General features: G+C 39.6%; 1 protein-coding gene across 4 annotated transcripts in view; it reads right to left on the bottom strand.

Moving 5' to 3' along the window:
• Positions 1-1,496: 1,496 nt before the first annotated feature.
• Positions 1,497-14,353, bottom strand: part of LOC134218541 (uncharacterized) — a 757,540-nt gene continuing 744,683 nt past the window's right edge. For all 4 annotated transcript variants that reach the window (XM_062697669.1, XM_062697670.1, XM_062697671.1 and 1 more), the window contains 2 exons: positions 4,313-4,606; positions 1,497-4,228 (listed from right to left, as the gene is read on the bottom strand). In XM_062697669.1, coding sequence (XP_062553653.1) covers positions 4,119-4,228; positions 4,313-4,606 — 404 coding nt within the window. In that variant the 3' untranslated portion in view covers positions 1,497-4,118. The remainder of the gene's footprint in view (positions 4,229-4,312; positions 4,607-14,353) is intronic.

Raw genomic sequence — 14,353 nt, 5'->3', positions numbered from 1 at the left:
AACATTGCGCTAGAAGGTGTCATGCGGAGAGCCGGGTGTAACAGCCGGGGTAAGATTTTCAACAGATCCAGTCAATTTATTTGTTTCGCGGATGACATGGACATTTGCAAAGGTGGCCGAACATTTGCAAAGGTGGCAGAACTGTACACCCGCCTGAAACGTGAAGCAACAAAAGTTGGACTGGTGGTAAATGCGTCAAAGCACGGTCAAAGACAAAGTACATGCTTGTGGGCGGAACCGAGCGGGACAAGGCCCGCCTGGGAAGCAGTGTTACGATAGACGGGGATACCTTCGAGGTGGTCGAGGAATTCGTCTACCTCGGATCCTTGCTAACGACTGATAACAATGTCAGTCGTGAAATACGAAGGAGTATCATCTGTATAAGTGGGGCCTACTACGGGCTCCAGAAGAAACTGCGGTCAAAAAAGATTCGCCACCGCACCAAATGTGTCAAAGCCAGAAACCTCACTGTCGACAACTGTTATTTGCTTCGTTCGTCCAGCCTTTGGCTTGGACACTCATCCACCCACGGACAACATGCGTTTAATTATTTCCGTCTTTCCTCCCTTTTCTGGTATTGATTCGCGCTGGACAAGACCGCTCATTTTTTATATGCGTTTTGACCACCCAACGCAAGGCTCAAAACCACCGTTTGAAAAACTTTAACAATATTTACGCTTCACGCTCGAATTTGCAACAAGATGGTCAGTCCAAAGTACGTACGATACCCTGCCACAATGCATTTCCGAATTTCTCTGCGAGTGACTTTAATACTTTGAACGAATACTTCAATCAAAAGATATTTTAATTACCAGATAAAGATTGTCGCTGTCGTCGCTGTCCGGAACATCTTTTGCTGGCGAGGATAGGGGGGCTAAATGTCAAAGAAGGAAAATCCATACTATTTGACAGCTTGGTACCCAACATGTTCCTGACAGCAGAACAAAGGGAACCGTAGAGACAATCTTTATCTAGTAACTAAAATATCTTTTCTTCAATCACCTCGTCTTCGTCATCGTCGATATAAACTCGTAGTAGATGGCTCGCGTTAGCTCACGGGGCCCTCCTTAGCCTAGCGGTAAGATGCGCGACTATAAAGCAAGACCATGCTGAGGGTGCCTGGGTTCGATTCCCAGTGCCGTTCTAGGCATTTTTCGGTTTGGAAATTTTCTCGACTTCTTCCACGGGCATAAAAGTATCATCGTGTTAGCCTCATGATATACGAATGCAAAAATGGTAACTTGGCTTAGAAACTTCGCGGTTAATATGTTGTGGAAGTGCTAAATTCGAATTCGGCCACATATATTTGCGCCATTGACCTGTGATATGTTTGCTACACAGGAAGTCGATGAATAGATAATACGCGGCCTCGCTGCACTATCTGGCGTACGGCGAACTGCTCCACGAACTCTTGTGCAATTGGTGCTACTCGATGGGTATTCATGCGAAAAATTCAGGTAGGATTTTCTTTCACAGATTTCATTATTACCGGAGGATGGATGTTTTAAACTTTATTTTTAAAATACTTTTTCATATTCAATTAATTTTGATAAGTAGTTCCGTGTTTCTTCATCATCATATGCCTTCGATTCACTAAGAGTTATAAACATTCATTATCAATCGCTATAGTAGTTAATGTATAATCATTCATATGTTTGGGTGTCTGTGTATGCTTCCGTAGTATTTATTGCATAGGTGATTCGTTACATTGCTTCAATTGGGATTGCTCAGCATTCGGTATCACACTTGCAACGAACAAAGCATTCTGTTTACTTATTCAATTTCCGTTGCCTACTGTGATTATTTTTAAGTAATGTCTTTGTTTACAATAAGAATTACTGGTTTGGGGTTACATTTATCTGTTTTATTACTTTTATTCTGAAATACAAACAGAAGGTGTTGAAGAGGTTAGATACAGTGTTTTGGGTTTCTAAACGACATAATCCAGCTTACAGTGTTCTTATCTGAGCATTGTTCATAGTTTAAATAAGTTCATTATTTCTTTTCATACCCTCTTGAGGCAGTCTGATACGGCAGTTATCATGTTCTGTTTAAATGAGTGTTTGTGTGTGGCTCCATTTTCTATATCAAAACCAATTTCGACCCATTCACCATAGTCCGAAAGAACGCCATTTCTTAGTATAAATATTATTCCTCTTGCTTGTTGGAATGAATTCATTTGAAAGTCCTTTTACAGAAGACTTTTGTTTATCCTCTACAAGCAACCGGTTTAGCGGCTTGCTTTGATAGTATAATACGACTTAGTGTTACTTCTTATACGAATCTACCGCATATTAGGAGGAGCAGGACGAAGGGAGGAAAACGCATGTACGTCTGTGTCTAAGGTTTAATTTACAAAAGATACAAACACCAACAAACGGTTGCTAGGATGCTTATTGGTTATGTTGGAAATGAAAAGATTGTTTGTGTCGTAACAAAATACAACGCATGTATATTAGGTATTGCAATCTCATGCCTGGCAGATTTAATTAGTACATAAACTAAATATTACACGTTTTAAAATGGTAAACTATGTCACATGAAACTAATTTTGACAATTGCTGCTGCGACCCAGAACGGATCTTCCGGAGTTTCTTCCTAGAATGGTGCGAAAACTACGAACTAGAACCTCTTCGTTGAAAAGAACAATAGCAAGCATAATTAGAGATTACACTCAGATTGATTGGGCTGTTGGTAGAGGTCGTGCGTGTGTGTATGTGTGTCTTAACCAAATCTACGTTTTTGCGAGAAAAATGTGGAAAGTCTCAAAACAACCACAGTAGTAAAATGTGAGAAATTTTGGACAATAGGTTAATAATAGAAAGAATACTTCACGAAAAAGATAGAGTAAAAGTCACTCCTGGTCCTATACTGAACTGTGCAACAATTGTCAAAAAGTGTGACCTTCGTTTGAATAAAGCTGGTTAAAAACAGACGTGTACATGGATTTCGGCTTGTTGAGTATTATGTCATCGTAATTGGTTGTTTTCGCTTCCAACTCTACAATTTTTCTATACAATATTTTAGCTGTTGAAAGCACTGTTCCTGTTCAACGGCGGGGACAACGATTATGACTTTCACTGCCCTCGACTCCATTGTGAATATTTACTTCCTTCTACTTTCTATCTAACGCTAGAAGAGTAAACAGTGGCAGGCGATAGTTAAAACTTAAAACTTAAAAGTACAACAAGGAGTGTACAGGGGTTACGGCTGTTTCAAAAAGTATAAGATATATGACAGCTAAAATATTTCGTGTCTAAAAATACGGTTAAACATGACAGGTTTTCCATTCGCTTAACTTATACAAATAACAGTTGACAGTTAGAATATTTACACCGAAACGTACAACTCTCGTATTTAAACAAAATTTTCTCAATTTCTCAACTTGTAAATAGTCTCTCATTTTCAAATAATAGTATTTACACTCACACATATGGTCATTTAGCGTTCCAAATATTCGTTTTGTCCAGAATGCTTGCCGAATAAAGTCTTCTAACTCATTTTTTTTTCTCTCAATAAACAATAAACGATATGGAAATAAAAATTAATGAATGGCAGTATCGTGTCAACGTGTTATTGATTCTCTTGTAGGTAAAAGTTTTCTTGCGTTGAGTCGCGTACAAGTCTATATTGCTCGACTTAGAGCTGAACCGGTGGGTTCAATGGATTTATTTTCTTTAAATTATAAATCACCTTTGGAACCCACCGCGAGCAAAAGTTTGTCCTTTCTTCTTTTAATTCTCATTCATTACTATTTACACTAAAAACAAACTAGGTTCTCAATTACAAACTAAACAGAAGTAAAGAAGTATACGCCAAAGGAGATGAAGGTTAAGAAATTGAAGAGGAAAAGCCGGACGCACGCTACCATTTCCAATTCCATTCGAAAAGAGAAAACAAACAGAAGTGTTGCCATATTAGGCGATCACAGCGCCGTAGATGTCTGTAAGTTCCGGATGGGAGCGCGCAAACCGACGAAACCGGAAGATCCATCAGAAGTGTGCAATATTCTACGTGTGTATGTGTTTTCATTACGCTTAGTCTCGAGCGCGGTTAGTTGATGGTTTTGTTTTTATATTTGGGGAACAGCGTTCGGCCCGACACGGCGACGACGTGACCTAATCCCATTCGCCGATGTACATGGCACGCGGTGCCGGAATGTAGCCCCTCGTCGGCAACGGGACACGCCCGTACATGTGACTATAGGGTGACTCGACCACATCGGTATCTGCAATGGGGGAATAACCTGCTGGATTATTTATGGTGATATGCGATATTTGACATAGGAACAGGAACAGTGTTGCCAACTTACCGATTCCGCTTTCGTAGCTTCTGGCGTGCCACATCAGTTGCTGGTGGTGCTGGTGGGCGGCCATCAGATTGTGATGGGGATGCATCTGGTGCAACTGGTGCAGCGACTGTAGCGATGACGGATGCTGTAGATGGGCAACCGAGAGACGTTTTGAAATGGCGACGGCGCTGTTGTCTTTGCCATTGCTGCTGCTATTGTTGTTGGCTACATTGCTGTTGTTGTTGTTCTCCTTGGACTTGGACGATTTGACAAAGTTTGGCACTCGGGCGCGCAGACCGCAGTAGTAGGGATCGTCTGGAACGAACGAATTAACGACAACACACAATTAGCGCAAGAATTCACTTGACCTAACTTATGGCAGCGTGCGCATGGAACCTCCTACCAACTAATTAGGCATTCTAGTCACGCATCAATCGCAAGTTGCTTGAACATTGGAGAAGAATGGTTCTTGTACACAGTGAGACGAGACGACAGATGAATACTAATCAACCTGAAAGTCCGATGCAAGCCAAAATACCAGATAGGTGCGGGATGGGAAGAATTCAGCAGAAACTGCTTGTTCTGATTCAAAGCTGATTGATAGCAACGACGACACCGATATGTGGCCATGGATTCTTGTGAATGAGTTCCAATGACGGCGATGGAAATCACGTTGCTCAAAAAGTAACCGTTAGCTGAGTAATTTTCGTTTCCATGCGCCGCAAGGGTGGAAATGGGGTTTATGATTGACGATTGATGTGAATATGTCTCGTTTTGGGAATCATTCATGACGTTTGCTAATTCAATAGGAATTGCTTTTGTAGTTTCTCGGAACACTACAAGACTGTTCAATGAATAGCTCTTTGGATACTTAATTTTCTAGTTGTACTTTTTGTATTGAGCGTCTGAATCGCTCCAGTTCAACAATTGCGTTCAATTTTAAACATGTTTGTGTTCTATTCATTTCCATAATTATGACAATGATTGCCTTCAAAACCCAGATAAGATTTTGTTTGTATTCCATAGATCCTAGGATCGACTACCGAGGATTTTGCTTGATTTAAAAATAATCTTCAATTTAGTTGGAAATCGAACAGTATTCTGTTAAAATTTGGAATTGGAATGGAATGAAAGTTTTCAAACATAGTTTTGTCACAACTCTAAACATAAATTTTCTTGAGATTCGGTCCGAATATATTTAATAGTTTGTTCGATTCCTTGAGTCTGTTTTAATATCACGCAGAATGATTGGAAATCCAAACAGTAAAAATTAGAAAATTCGCCGATAAAGAGATCATGATAGGAGCGATTAAAATTTTCATAGCAATTCTCAATATATGATTGAATGTGGGTTTGACCGAAAGAGACTTTTAACTGAAAATCGTTAGGCAGATTTTTTGAAAGCTGTATGAATCAAAGAACGTACGCACTTACCGCAGTGCGAATATTGAATCCGACCACTAGCTCGTTGCAGTATGCCTGCGCTCAAAACTCTCGATGGTGATCAACATGCGTCGGAGTCGTCCGCCGCGGCTAAACATTGGGCGGCTACAAGACGGTAGGCTAGCCCAAGACTACGCGCAGCAGCTGGAAGTGGCACTCCCAACGGAAGAGCAGCTAGGCGCAGCATCTCTTGAAGATGGCTGGAGAGATATTCGATCCGCCATTGGAAGCACCGCACCTGCTGCACTAGGCACGGTGGGTCCGGATCAGAGAAACGACTGGTATGACGGCGAATGTGAGCAGTTAGTTGAGGAGAAGAATGCAGCATGGGCGAGATTGCTGCAACATCGCACGAGGGCGAACGAGGCACGATACAAACGGGCGCGGAACAGACAAAATTCGATTTTCCGGAGGAAAAAGCGCCAGCAGGAAGATCGAGACCGTGAAGAGGCGGAGGAACTGTACCGCGCTAATAACGTACGAAAGTTCTATGAGAAGTTGAACCGTTCACGTAAGGGCCACGTGCCACAGCCCGATATGTGTAAGGACATAAACGGGAACCTTCTTACAAACGAGCGTGAGGTGATCCAAAGGTGGCGGCAGCACTACGAAGAGCACCTGAATGGCGATGTGGCAGACAACGGTGTCGGTATGGACATGTACATTAGAGTGGGGCGTCATGGTCATTTTTTCAAATCAATGTTTTTTCGAAGCCATTCTGGGTCCTGAACAACTGTGCAGAATTTGGGACCGATTGGTTGCTTCCTCGCTTTCCGCAACGCGTTTGAAGTTTGTATGGAAATTAGTATGGGAGAACGTATATTTTTGCATTTTGACTACTAGAGGTTTCAGTTCATCGTTAACCAAGTGGCACAATACGCTAAAGTATAGCCCAAAGGATGCCGTAAAACTTTGCTGAAGAAGGCACGTTGCTGGAACGTCCACGAAAAAAGTTATAACGCTTCGAACATTGAGTCTTCAAACCATATGCAAAAAATCGTTTATTCTGCCAGCACTGCCGTACTAAGTAGACCAATAATTTAACTAAGTGTTATTTCAAAATAATTGATCTTATAGGGCTTTAGAGCTAATGGGAGCTATCCGGAATTATTTCACAAAGAAAAAAATCCGATAAGAAGGAAGATGGGTTTTTGACCTTCGATATCCATAGGTCGTCCGGTAGTGCTGGCAGAAACACTGATTTCTTGCATATGGTTTGAACAATCAATTTTTGAAACGTAATAACATTTTTTGTAGACCTTCCAGCTACGTACCTTCTTCGGCAAAGTCTTTCGGTATCTTCCAGACTATATACTAACGTATTGAGTCACGTGATTGATGATTAATTGAAGCCGCTAAGAGCAAAAATGTAAAAAAGTACGTTTTCCCATACTAATCTCCATGTAAATTTAAAACGCGATGCGGCATGCGAGGTTGCAACCAATCGAGCCCATATGTTGCACAGTTGATTGGGGTCCCAAAACGATTCAGAAAAACCTTGATCTCACTTGATCGGACGAAGTTTGCGTTTTTCCATCCAACTGCGCCCCACTCTAATGTACATGGAGCACGCGCGCAGGACATGAGACTTCCGGCTCCGAATCTCCAGGAAATCCAGGAGGAGATCGGCCGGCTGAAAAACAACAAAGCCCCTGGAGTTGACCAACTACCAGGAGAGCTGTTTAAACACGGTGGTGAGGCACTGGCTAGAGCGCTGCACTGGGTGATTACCAAGGTTTGGGAGGATGAGGTTCTGCCGCAGGAGTGGATGGAAGGTGTCGTGTGTCCCATCTACAAAAAGGGCGATAAGCTGGATTGTAGCAACTACCGCGCAATCACATTGCTGAACGCCGCCTACAAGGTACTCTACCAAATTTTATGCCGTCGACTAGCACCAACTGCAAGGGAGTTCGTGGGGCAGTACCAGGCGGGTTTTATGGGCGAACGCTCCACCACGGACCAGGTGTTTGCCATACGTCAGGTATTGCAGAAATGCCGCGAATACAACGTGCCCACACATCATCTATTTATCGACTTCAAAGCCGCATATGATACAATCGATCGGGACCAGCTATGGCAGCTAATGCACGAAAACGGATTTCCGGATAAACTGATACGGTTGATCAAGGCGACGATGGATCGGGTGATGTGCGTAGTTCGAGTTTCAGGGACATTCTCGAGTCCCTTCGAAACGCATAGAGGGTTACGGCAAAGTGATGGCCTTTCGTGTCTGCAATTCTACATCGCTTTGGAGGGAGTAATACGAAGGGCAGGGATATGGAAAGTCCGTCCAGTTATTTGGTCTCGCCGACGACATTGATATCATGGCACGTAACTTTGAGAGGATGGAGGAAGCCTACATCAGACTGAAAAGCGAAGCTAAACGGATTGGACTAGTCATCAATACGTCGGAGACGAAGTACATGATAGGAAGAGGCTCAAGAGAGGTAAATGTAAGCCACCCACCACGAGTTTCTATCGGTGATGACAAAATCGAGGTGGTTGAAGAATTCGTGTACTTGGGCTCACTGGGGACCGCCGATAACGATACCAGCAGAGAAATTCGGAGGCGCATAGTGGCTGGAAATCGTACGTACTTTAGACTCCGTAAGACGCTCCGATCGAATAGAGTTCGCCGCCGTACCAAACTGACTATCTACAAAACGCTTATTAGACCGGTAGTTCTCTACGGGCACGAGACCTGGACGATGCTCGTGGAGGACCAACGCGACCTGGGAGTTTTATGGTGGGGTGCAGATGGCGGACGGTACGTGGAGGAGGCGAATGAACCACGAGTTGCATCAGCTGTTGGGAGAACCATCCATCGTTCACACCGCGAAAATCGGACGACTGCGGTGGGCCGGGCACGTAGCCAGAATGTCGGACAGTAATCCGGTGAAAATGGTTCTTGACAACGATCCGACGGGAACAAGAAGGCGAGGTGCACAGCGGGCAAGGTGGATCGATCAGGTGGAGGACGATTTGCGGACCCTCCGCAGACTGCGTGGTTGGCGAAGTGCAGCCATGGACCGAGCTGAATGGAGAAGACTTTTATGTGCAGCACAGGCCACTCCGGCCTTAGTCTGATAATAAATAAATAAATGAATCGAAAAATGAATGATGCATAAGGAATAAAATTAAGAAGTGGGATATTAGGAGTACAAAAAAAAAGAAGATGGAAAAAAGAGGTGAAAAAGGAAGAGAATAATGAAAAAAAGCAATCAAAAGGCAGAAAAATAATAAGAAAAATCAGAAGGGTTATGTACAAGACACAACCGCCCAACGTAAACTACGTAAGGCAGTTTTGTTCATTGAGGATTGTAGTGCCATCAAGCATGAATATTTTTAGAAATTTCATTTGATTACTTATGTCACTAATTTCGAACAAAACAAGCGTATCTTAAGATATGAAAATTGTTGGCGATTCAAACCATGCGTGAGTCAAATCCCATCAGAATCATGCCCTAGAGATTTGCTTATGATTCGAATAGCAATTTGCATCATTGCATAATATTTACGTGTTCTTCATTGTTGAATGCAGTGAATCAACTGTTTTTCGTCTAAAACAATGGCTAATTGCACATATAAACCAAACATATGCCTCGATTGCGTTTTGACGCTTTTTAGAACGAAATCATTTTTCGGTGAGTGAGCGAAGCGATGCGATTCTGGCCGAGAAACTCAAGCGCGATGCTCCCCTTACAGAATCGCAGGCGAGTTAGCTCGTGCATGAAACCTCGGTGATTCAGATTTGAGTATGATTCTACCAACACTGAGTGTCACTATGTATAAAATATTCGTGCAACCATTTTATTAATATCATTGCAAGACTTTTGAATCAGCGAGCAAGAAGGTGATAGCTCTATTGTAACTCATATAGCCCGTTTGAAGAACGTATGCGTTCCGAAGCTTTTGTCGTATACAATAAGTACCACGTGATTGCACCACGTATTATAAAAATATCTTAAGTGCATTCACAATTCCTGAATCAAAGTTAAATCCTTCTGATTCAGGCGCGCATTTAATTGGACAAAATATTATTAGGCCGATATAAATATTTTTGCCTTTCTCGTACAACAAAGTTGTACCAGAAGGCTATAATTTCACTCCAAAAGCCAAACTTTGAAAGAAGGCTCGGAGACCCATAGTGTTATATACCAATCGACTCAGCTCGAAAAATTGAGTAAATGTCCGTCTGTGTGTGTGTGTGTGGATGTGTGTAGCCCCGGGAATTTTTTAATGTTAAACACGTTTCATATAGAAGGACTTGACTGATTCGAGTGCAACTAGTTTCATTCGAAGGAGAAACTTTCCTAGTTGGACACTATTGTTTTTGTTTGTAAATAGCTCATTCGGTTTGAATAATATTTCTATTTTTCTTTTAACAAATACGCTGTTTACATGCACACTTTAAGTCATCAATCAATTTAGCCGTGACGCAATCCATTACTCTCATAGTTGAGTAATTCTTAAGTACCGTGATATGATCGCATCAAAGCTTTTAACCGCCAAAATGTAGGCATTTTACGTTGCATTTACCATACTAATTGGAATTCAACACATTGAATCGAGAAAGGCATAATCACCACTGGTGGATAAATTTGGTTTTTTTTTAAATATGTCTCCCCCCCCCCCTTCGGATTGTTTTGCTCAAAAATGCTCCCATTGACTTTGCGGAGATCATAATTTTTCATAAATATGTGTAACGGCCTTATTTGTTTTCAGTTTGCAAAAAAAAGCTCAACATACTTCCAAAGTCGTTTTTTAATCTAAACATGTTTGTGCAATTACATTGCGATGATTGCATTAATAGCAAGGGCATTGGTATTGATAACAATTGATCGTTTCATGCCTGCACAAACATGCCCCTACCGGCCTCACTTTTTATACAGCAAGCACTACATTACGTATTTTTGTTACATTTGTTTCGACCGCGGTCGGTCCGGCTCCATTGTTCTACTTTTTGTGCGAAACACCGCACAAAAAGCAGAGTCCAAAAGCCAACCGCACTGAACGGCGACGGCCGAAACGAGACTCTAGCGGACAAGAAAAGATGGTGCTGCCAAAATGATCCGATACCCTATTTTAACGTTCATAACCCAAAGTTTCAATATAATTGACAAATTGGTAGAGAATTTCCGAGTCGATTGATATATAAATCTCAAAAATCCATCGGAAGATAAAGGCGCTATTACCGTTTGAAATCTTACATGATTTCGTGACGGTCTCGAATTTGGAAATTTTCATTTGTCACCCTGTATCCGAGTCTTCCCCTTAGACGTAGTTTACGTCAAAAGAACGAAAAAAAAAGAAATAAAAAAAATGGAAAAAAAATAGAAATAAAGTAGAAAAACAATGGAAAAGAAATAAAGAAAAAAGAAGGGGAAAAAGAGGAGAAAACAAAAAAAGAAGAAAATGGAAAGTGAAATGAAATTGAGAAGAATGAAAGAAGATTTTAATAATAAAAAAGAAACGAAGAAGCAGAATAAATGAAAAAAGAAAACAGAAAGAAGAAAATAAAATAATTGAGGAATCAGAAAGAAGAGAAAGGAAAAGATAAGAAAACAAAAAAGAAGGAAATGGAAAGTAAAATGAAATCGAGAAGAATGAAAGAAGATTTTAATAATAAAATAAGAAAGAAGCAGAACAAATGAAAAAGGGAAACAGAAAGAAAAAAATAGAATAATTGAGGAATCAGAAAGAAGAGAAAGGAAATGAAAAGAAGAAAGAAAAAAAGAGGGAAGTAAAAAAAGAAGAACTTAGAACTACGAACTAAGAACTAAACATAGAACTAAGAACTAAGAACTAAGAGCTAAAAACTAAGACCTAAGAGCTAAAATCTAAGAATTAAGAACTACCCAACAAACATTGAAAACCGATAGAGTGCTTATTCAACCAAAAATAATCTTCTTCAGCTAAAAGACTAGCTTATTAAACATAAATTGTTTGCTGGGTGAGAACTAAGAACTAAGAACAAAGAAAACTAGGAGAATTAAGAGAACTGTGAGAATTAAGAGAACTAATAGAACTAAGATAACTAAAATAACTAAGAGAATTAAAAGAACTAACCAATGAAGAAATTAATATTAATAAAAAAAGAAAAAAAGAAAAAAAAAGAATAAAAAAAGAGGATTATGAGAACTAAGAGAACTGAGAGAACTACAAGAACTAATAGAACTGAGAGATCTACAAGAACTAAGAGAACTAAAAGAATTAACCAGTGAAGAACTTAATATCAATTAAAAAATCACTTTAATAAAGATAAAAAGGAGAATTAAGAGAACTAAAATAACTAAGAGAACTAAAAGAACTAAGAGAAATAAGAGAACTAAAAGGACTACGAGAACTAATAGAACTAAGAGAACTAACCAGTGATGAATTTAATACTAATTGAAAAATCACTTTAATAAAGATAAAAAAGGAGTATTAAGAGAACTCAAAGAACCAATAGAATAACCTATGATAAACTTAAAATGATAAACTTAATATTACACCCGATTCTTTTTTACACGATTTTTTTTCACACGGATTTTTTTTACACGGATTTGTTTACATGGGTTCTTGAAATAGCACGGATTTTTTATAAAACGGAACGCATCCCCCAAAGAATCGGGTGTAATTAAAAATGAAAAAAGAAAAAGATTTAAAAAAGAGGATTAAGAGAACTGCGAGAATTTAAAGAACCAAGAGAACTAATAGAACTTAGAGAAGTAAGAGAGCTAAGAGAACTAAGAGAACTAGAAGAATTAAGAGAACTGAGAAAATAAACCAGTGATGAACTTAATATTAATAAAAAATCGATTTAATAAAGATAAAAAAGGAGGATTAAGAAAACTAAAAGAAAAAAGATTTTAAAAGGAGAATTAAGAGAACTAAGAGAACTAAGAGAACACTAAAAGAACTAACCAGTGATGACCCGTCATCGGGGGTGACATGGGGGTGAGAATGGGTCACTGTTTCAAGTACTTAGAATGCTTGTAGAATAGATTGAATGTATCTGAGGGCAAGAAGACGATTTTGCTCTACGACCTCCAGACTGCCAGCGAGAGCGATGACCCATTATCACCCCCCAGACCCATTGTCACCCCCGATGGCGGAACTTAATATGAATTAAAAAAAAAGACATTAATATAAAAAGTAGGATTAAGACAATTAAAGGAACTACGCGAACTAAGAGAACTAAGAGAATTAACTAGTGATGAACTTAATATTAATTTAAAAATCATTTGAATGAAGATTAAGAGAACTAAAAAACTAAAAAAAAGAGTAATAAGAGAACTAAGAAAACTAAGAGATCTAACCAGTGATGAGCTTAATTTCAATCCAAAAATCACTTTAATAACTATAAAAAGGAGGATTAAGCGAACTAAAAGAACCAAGAGAACTAAAAGAGCTAAGAGAGCTAACCAGTGATGAACTTAATATTAATTAAAAAATCAAAAAAGAAAAAGGATTAAAGAAAGAGGATGAAGAGAACTAAGAGAACTACACACTCAGTTCAGCTCGGCATTTTTTGATTCTTTTGCCGAGATCCGCACAGCCGAGCGCTCGGTTCTTGACTTTCTGCTGATACGCCGTAATCATATATCCATTAAGCTAATATTCCAGCAAACGAACTTAAGCCGAGAATCGCACAGCCGAGATCGGTGAAAAAAATTAAGTGTGTAAGACAACTTAGAGAAGTAAGAGAACTAAGAGAACTTACCTGTGATGAAAATTGTGAAAATTCGAAAAAGAAAAAATATTTTAAAAAAGAGGATTAAGAGAACTGAGAGAACTAAGAGAACTAAGAGAACTTAGAGAACTTAGAGAACTAAGAGAACTAAGAGAACTAAGAAAACTACGAGAACTAAGAACTAGGAACTAAGAACTAAGAACTAAGAAATCCTAAAAAAAACTCTTAAAAAACCTTGACTTGGTTTGCATGTGTCCCAGCAAATTATTTGAAATTTATACTTGATTCTGTTAAAATTTCGAACGGTAACAATTAATTGCATATCATTCGGCAACTCGACCGCACGAAAATCTTGTTTTTGTTAAATATGTTGGCTTCTACTCTCTAGATAGGCGTGATAACCCCTACACAACAAGACTACTTAAAGGACACGTGTGCGGAAAAGCCATCAGAATCCGAGTACCAACCTTCACCGCGTCAAACATTTTGAACGATACCTAAAAAGGTTGTCCGATTTAAAATTCTTTCGATTATCGAAGAAAATTCTAAAAACAAAATATTTTGAAAGAATCTCACCAAACCAATCCATTTACTTATGTGTAATAAAACTACGGCTACAAAAGAACACTTCCAGGAGCACTTTTCGATGATTGGCGTTGGTTGCAAATAAGGCCGGGCCTCCATCTCACAGTGATTGGAGAGAGATTTTCACCTAAGTGAACTGGACTTCACGCTTAAAATCAATAACACAGAGATATGTTTGCTTCACACAAAACGGTCCTAATGCAGAACAACACCTAGATGAGCGGCAGTTACACAGCCGCAAAAATAGCTCGTGTAGTTTTATTGTAGCATGCATTTCAATATTTTCAACAGTATTTGGTTCCTCATGAAACAAGGAATCTGTACAAACGTTTACATGTTAAAAAGGACCGTTATCACGA

Source organism: Armigeres subalbatus, chromosome 2 (genome assembly GCF_024139115.2).
Source record: "Armigeres subalbatus isolate Guangzhou_Male chromosome 2, GZ_Asu_2, whole genome shotgun sequence".
Taxonomy (NCBI): Eukaryota; Metazoa; Arthropoda; class Insecta; order Diptera; family Culicidae; genus Armigeres; species Armigeres subalbatus.
Note: the sequence above shows the minus strand (reverse complement) of the source record. Positions and strands in the feature narration are given on the sequence as shown.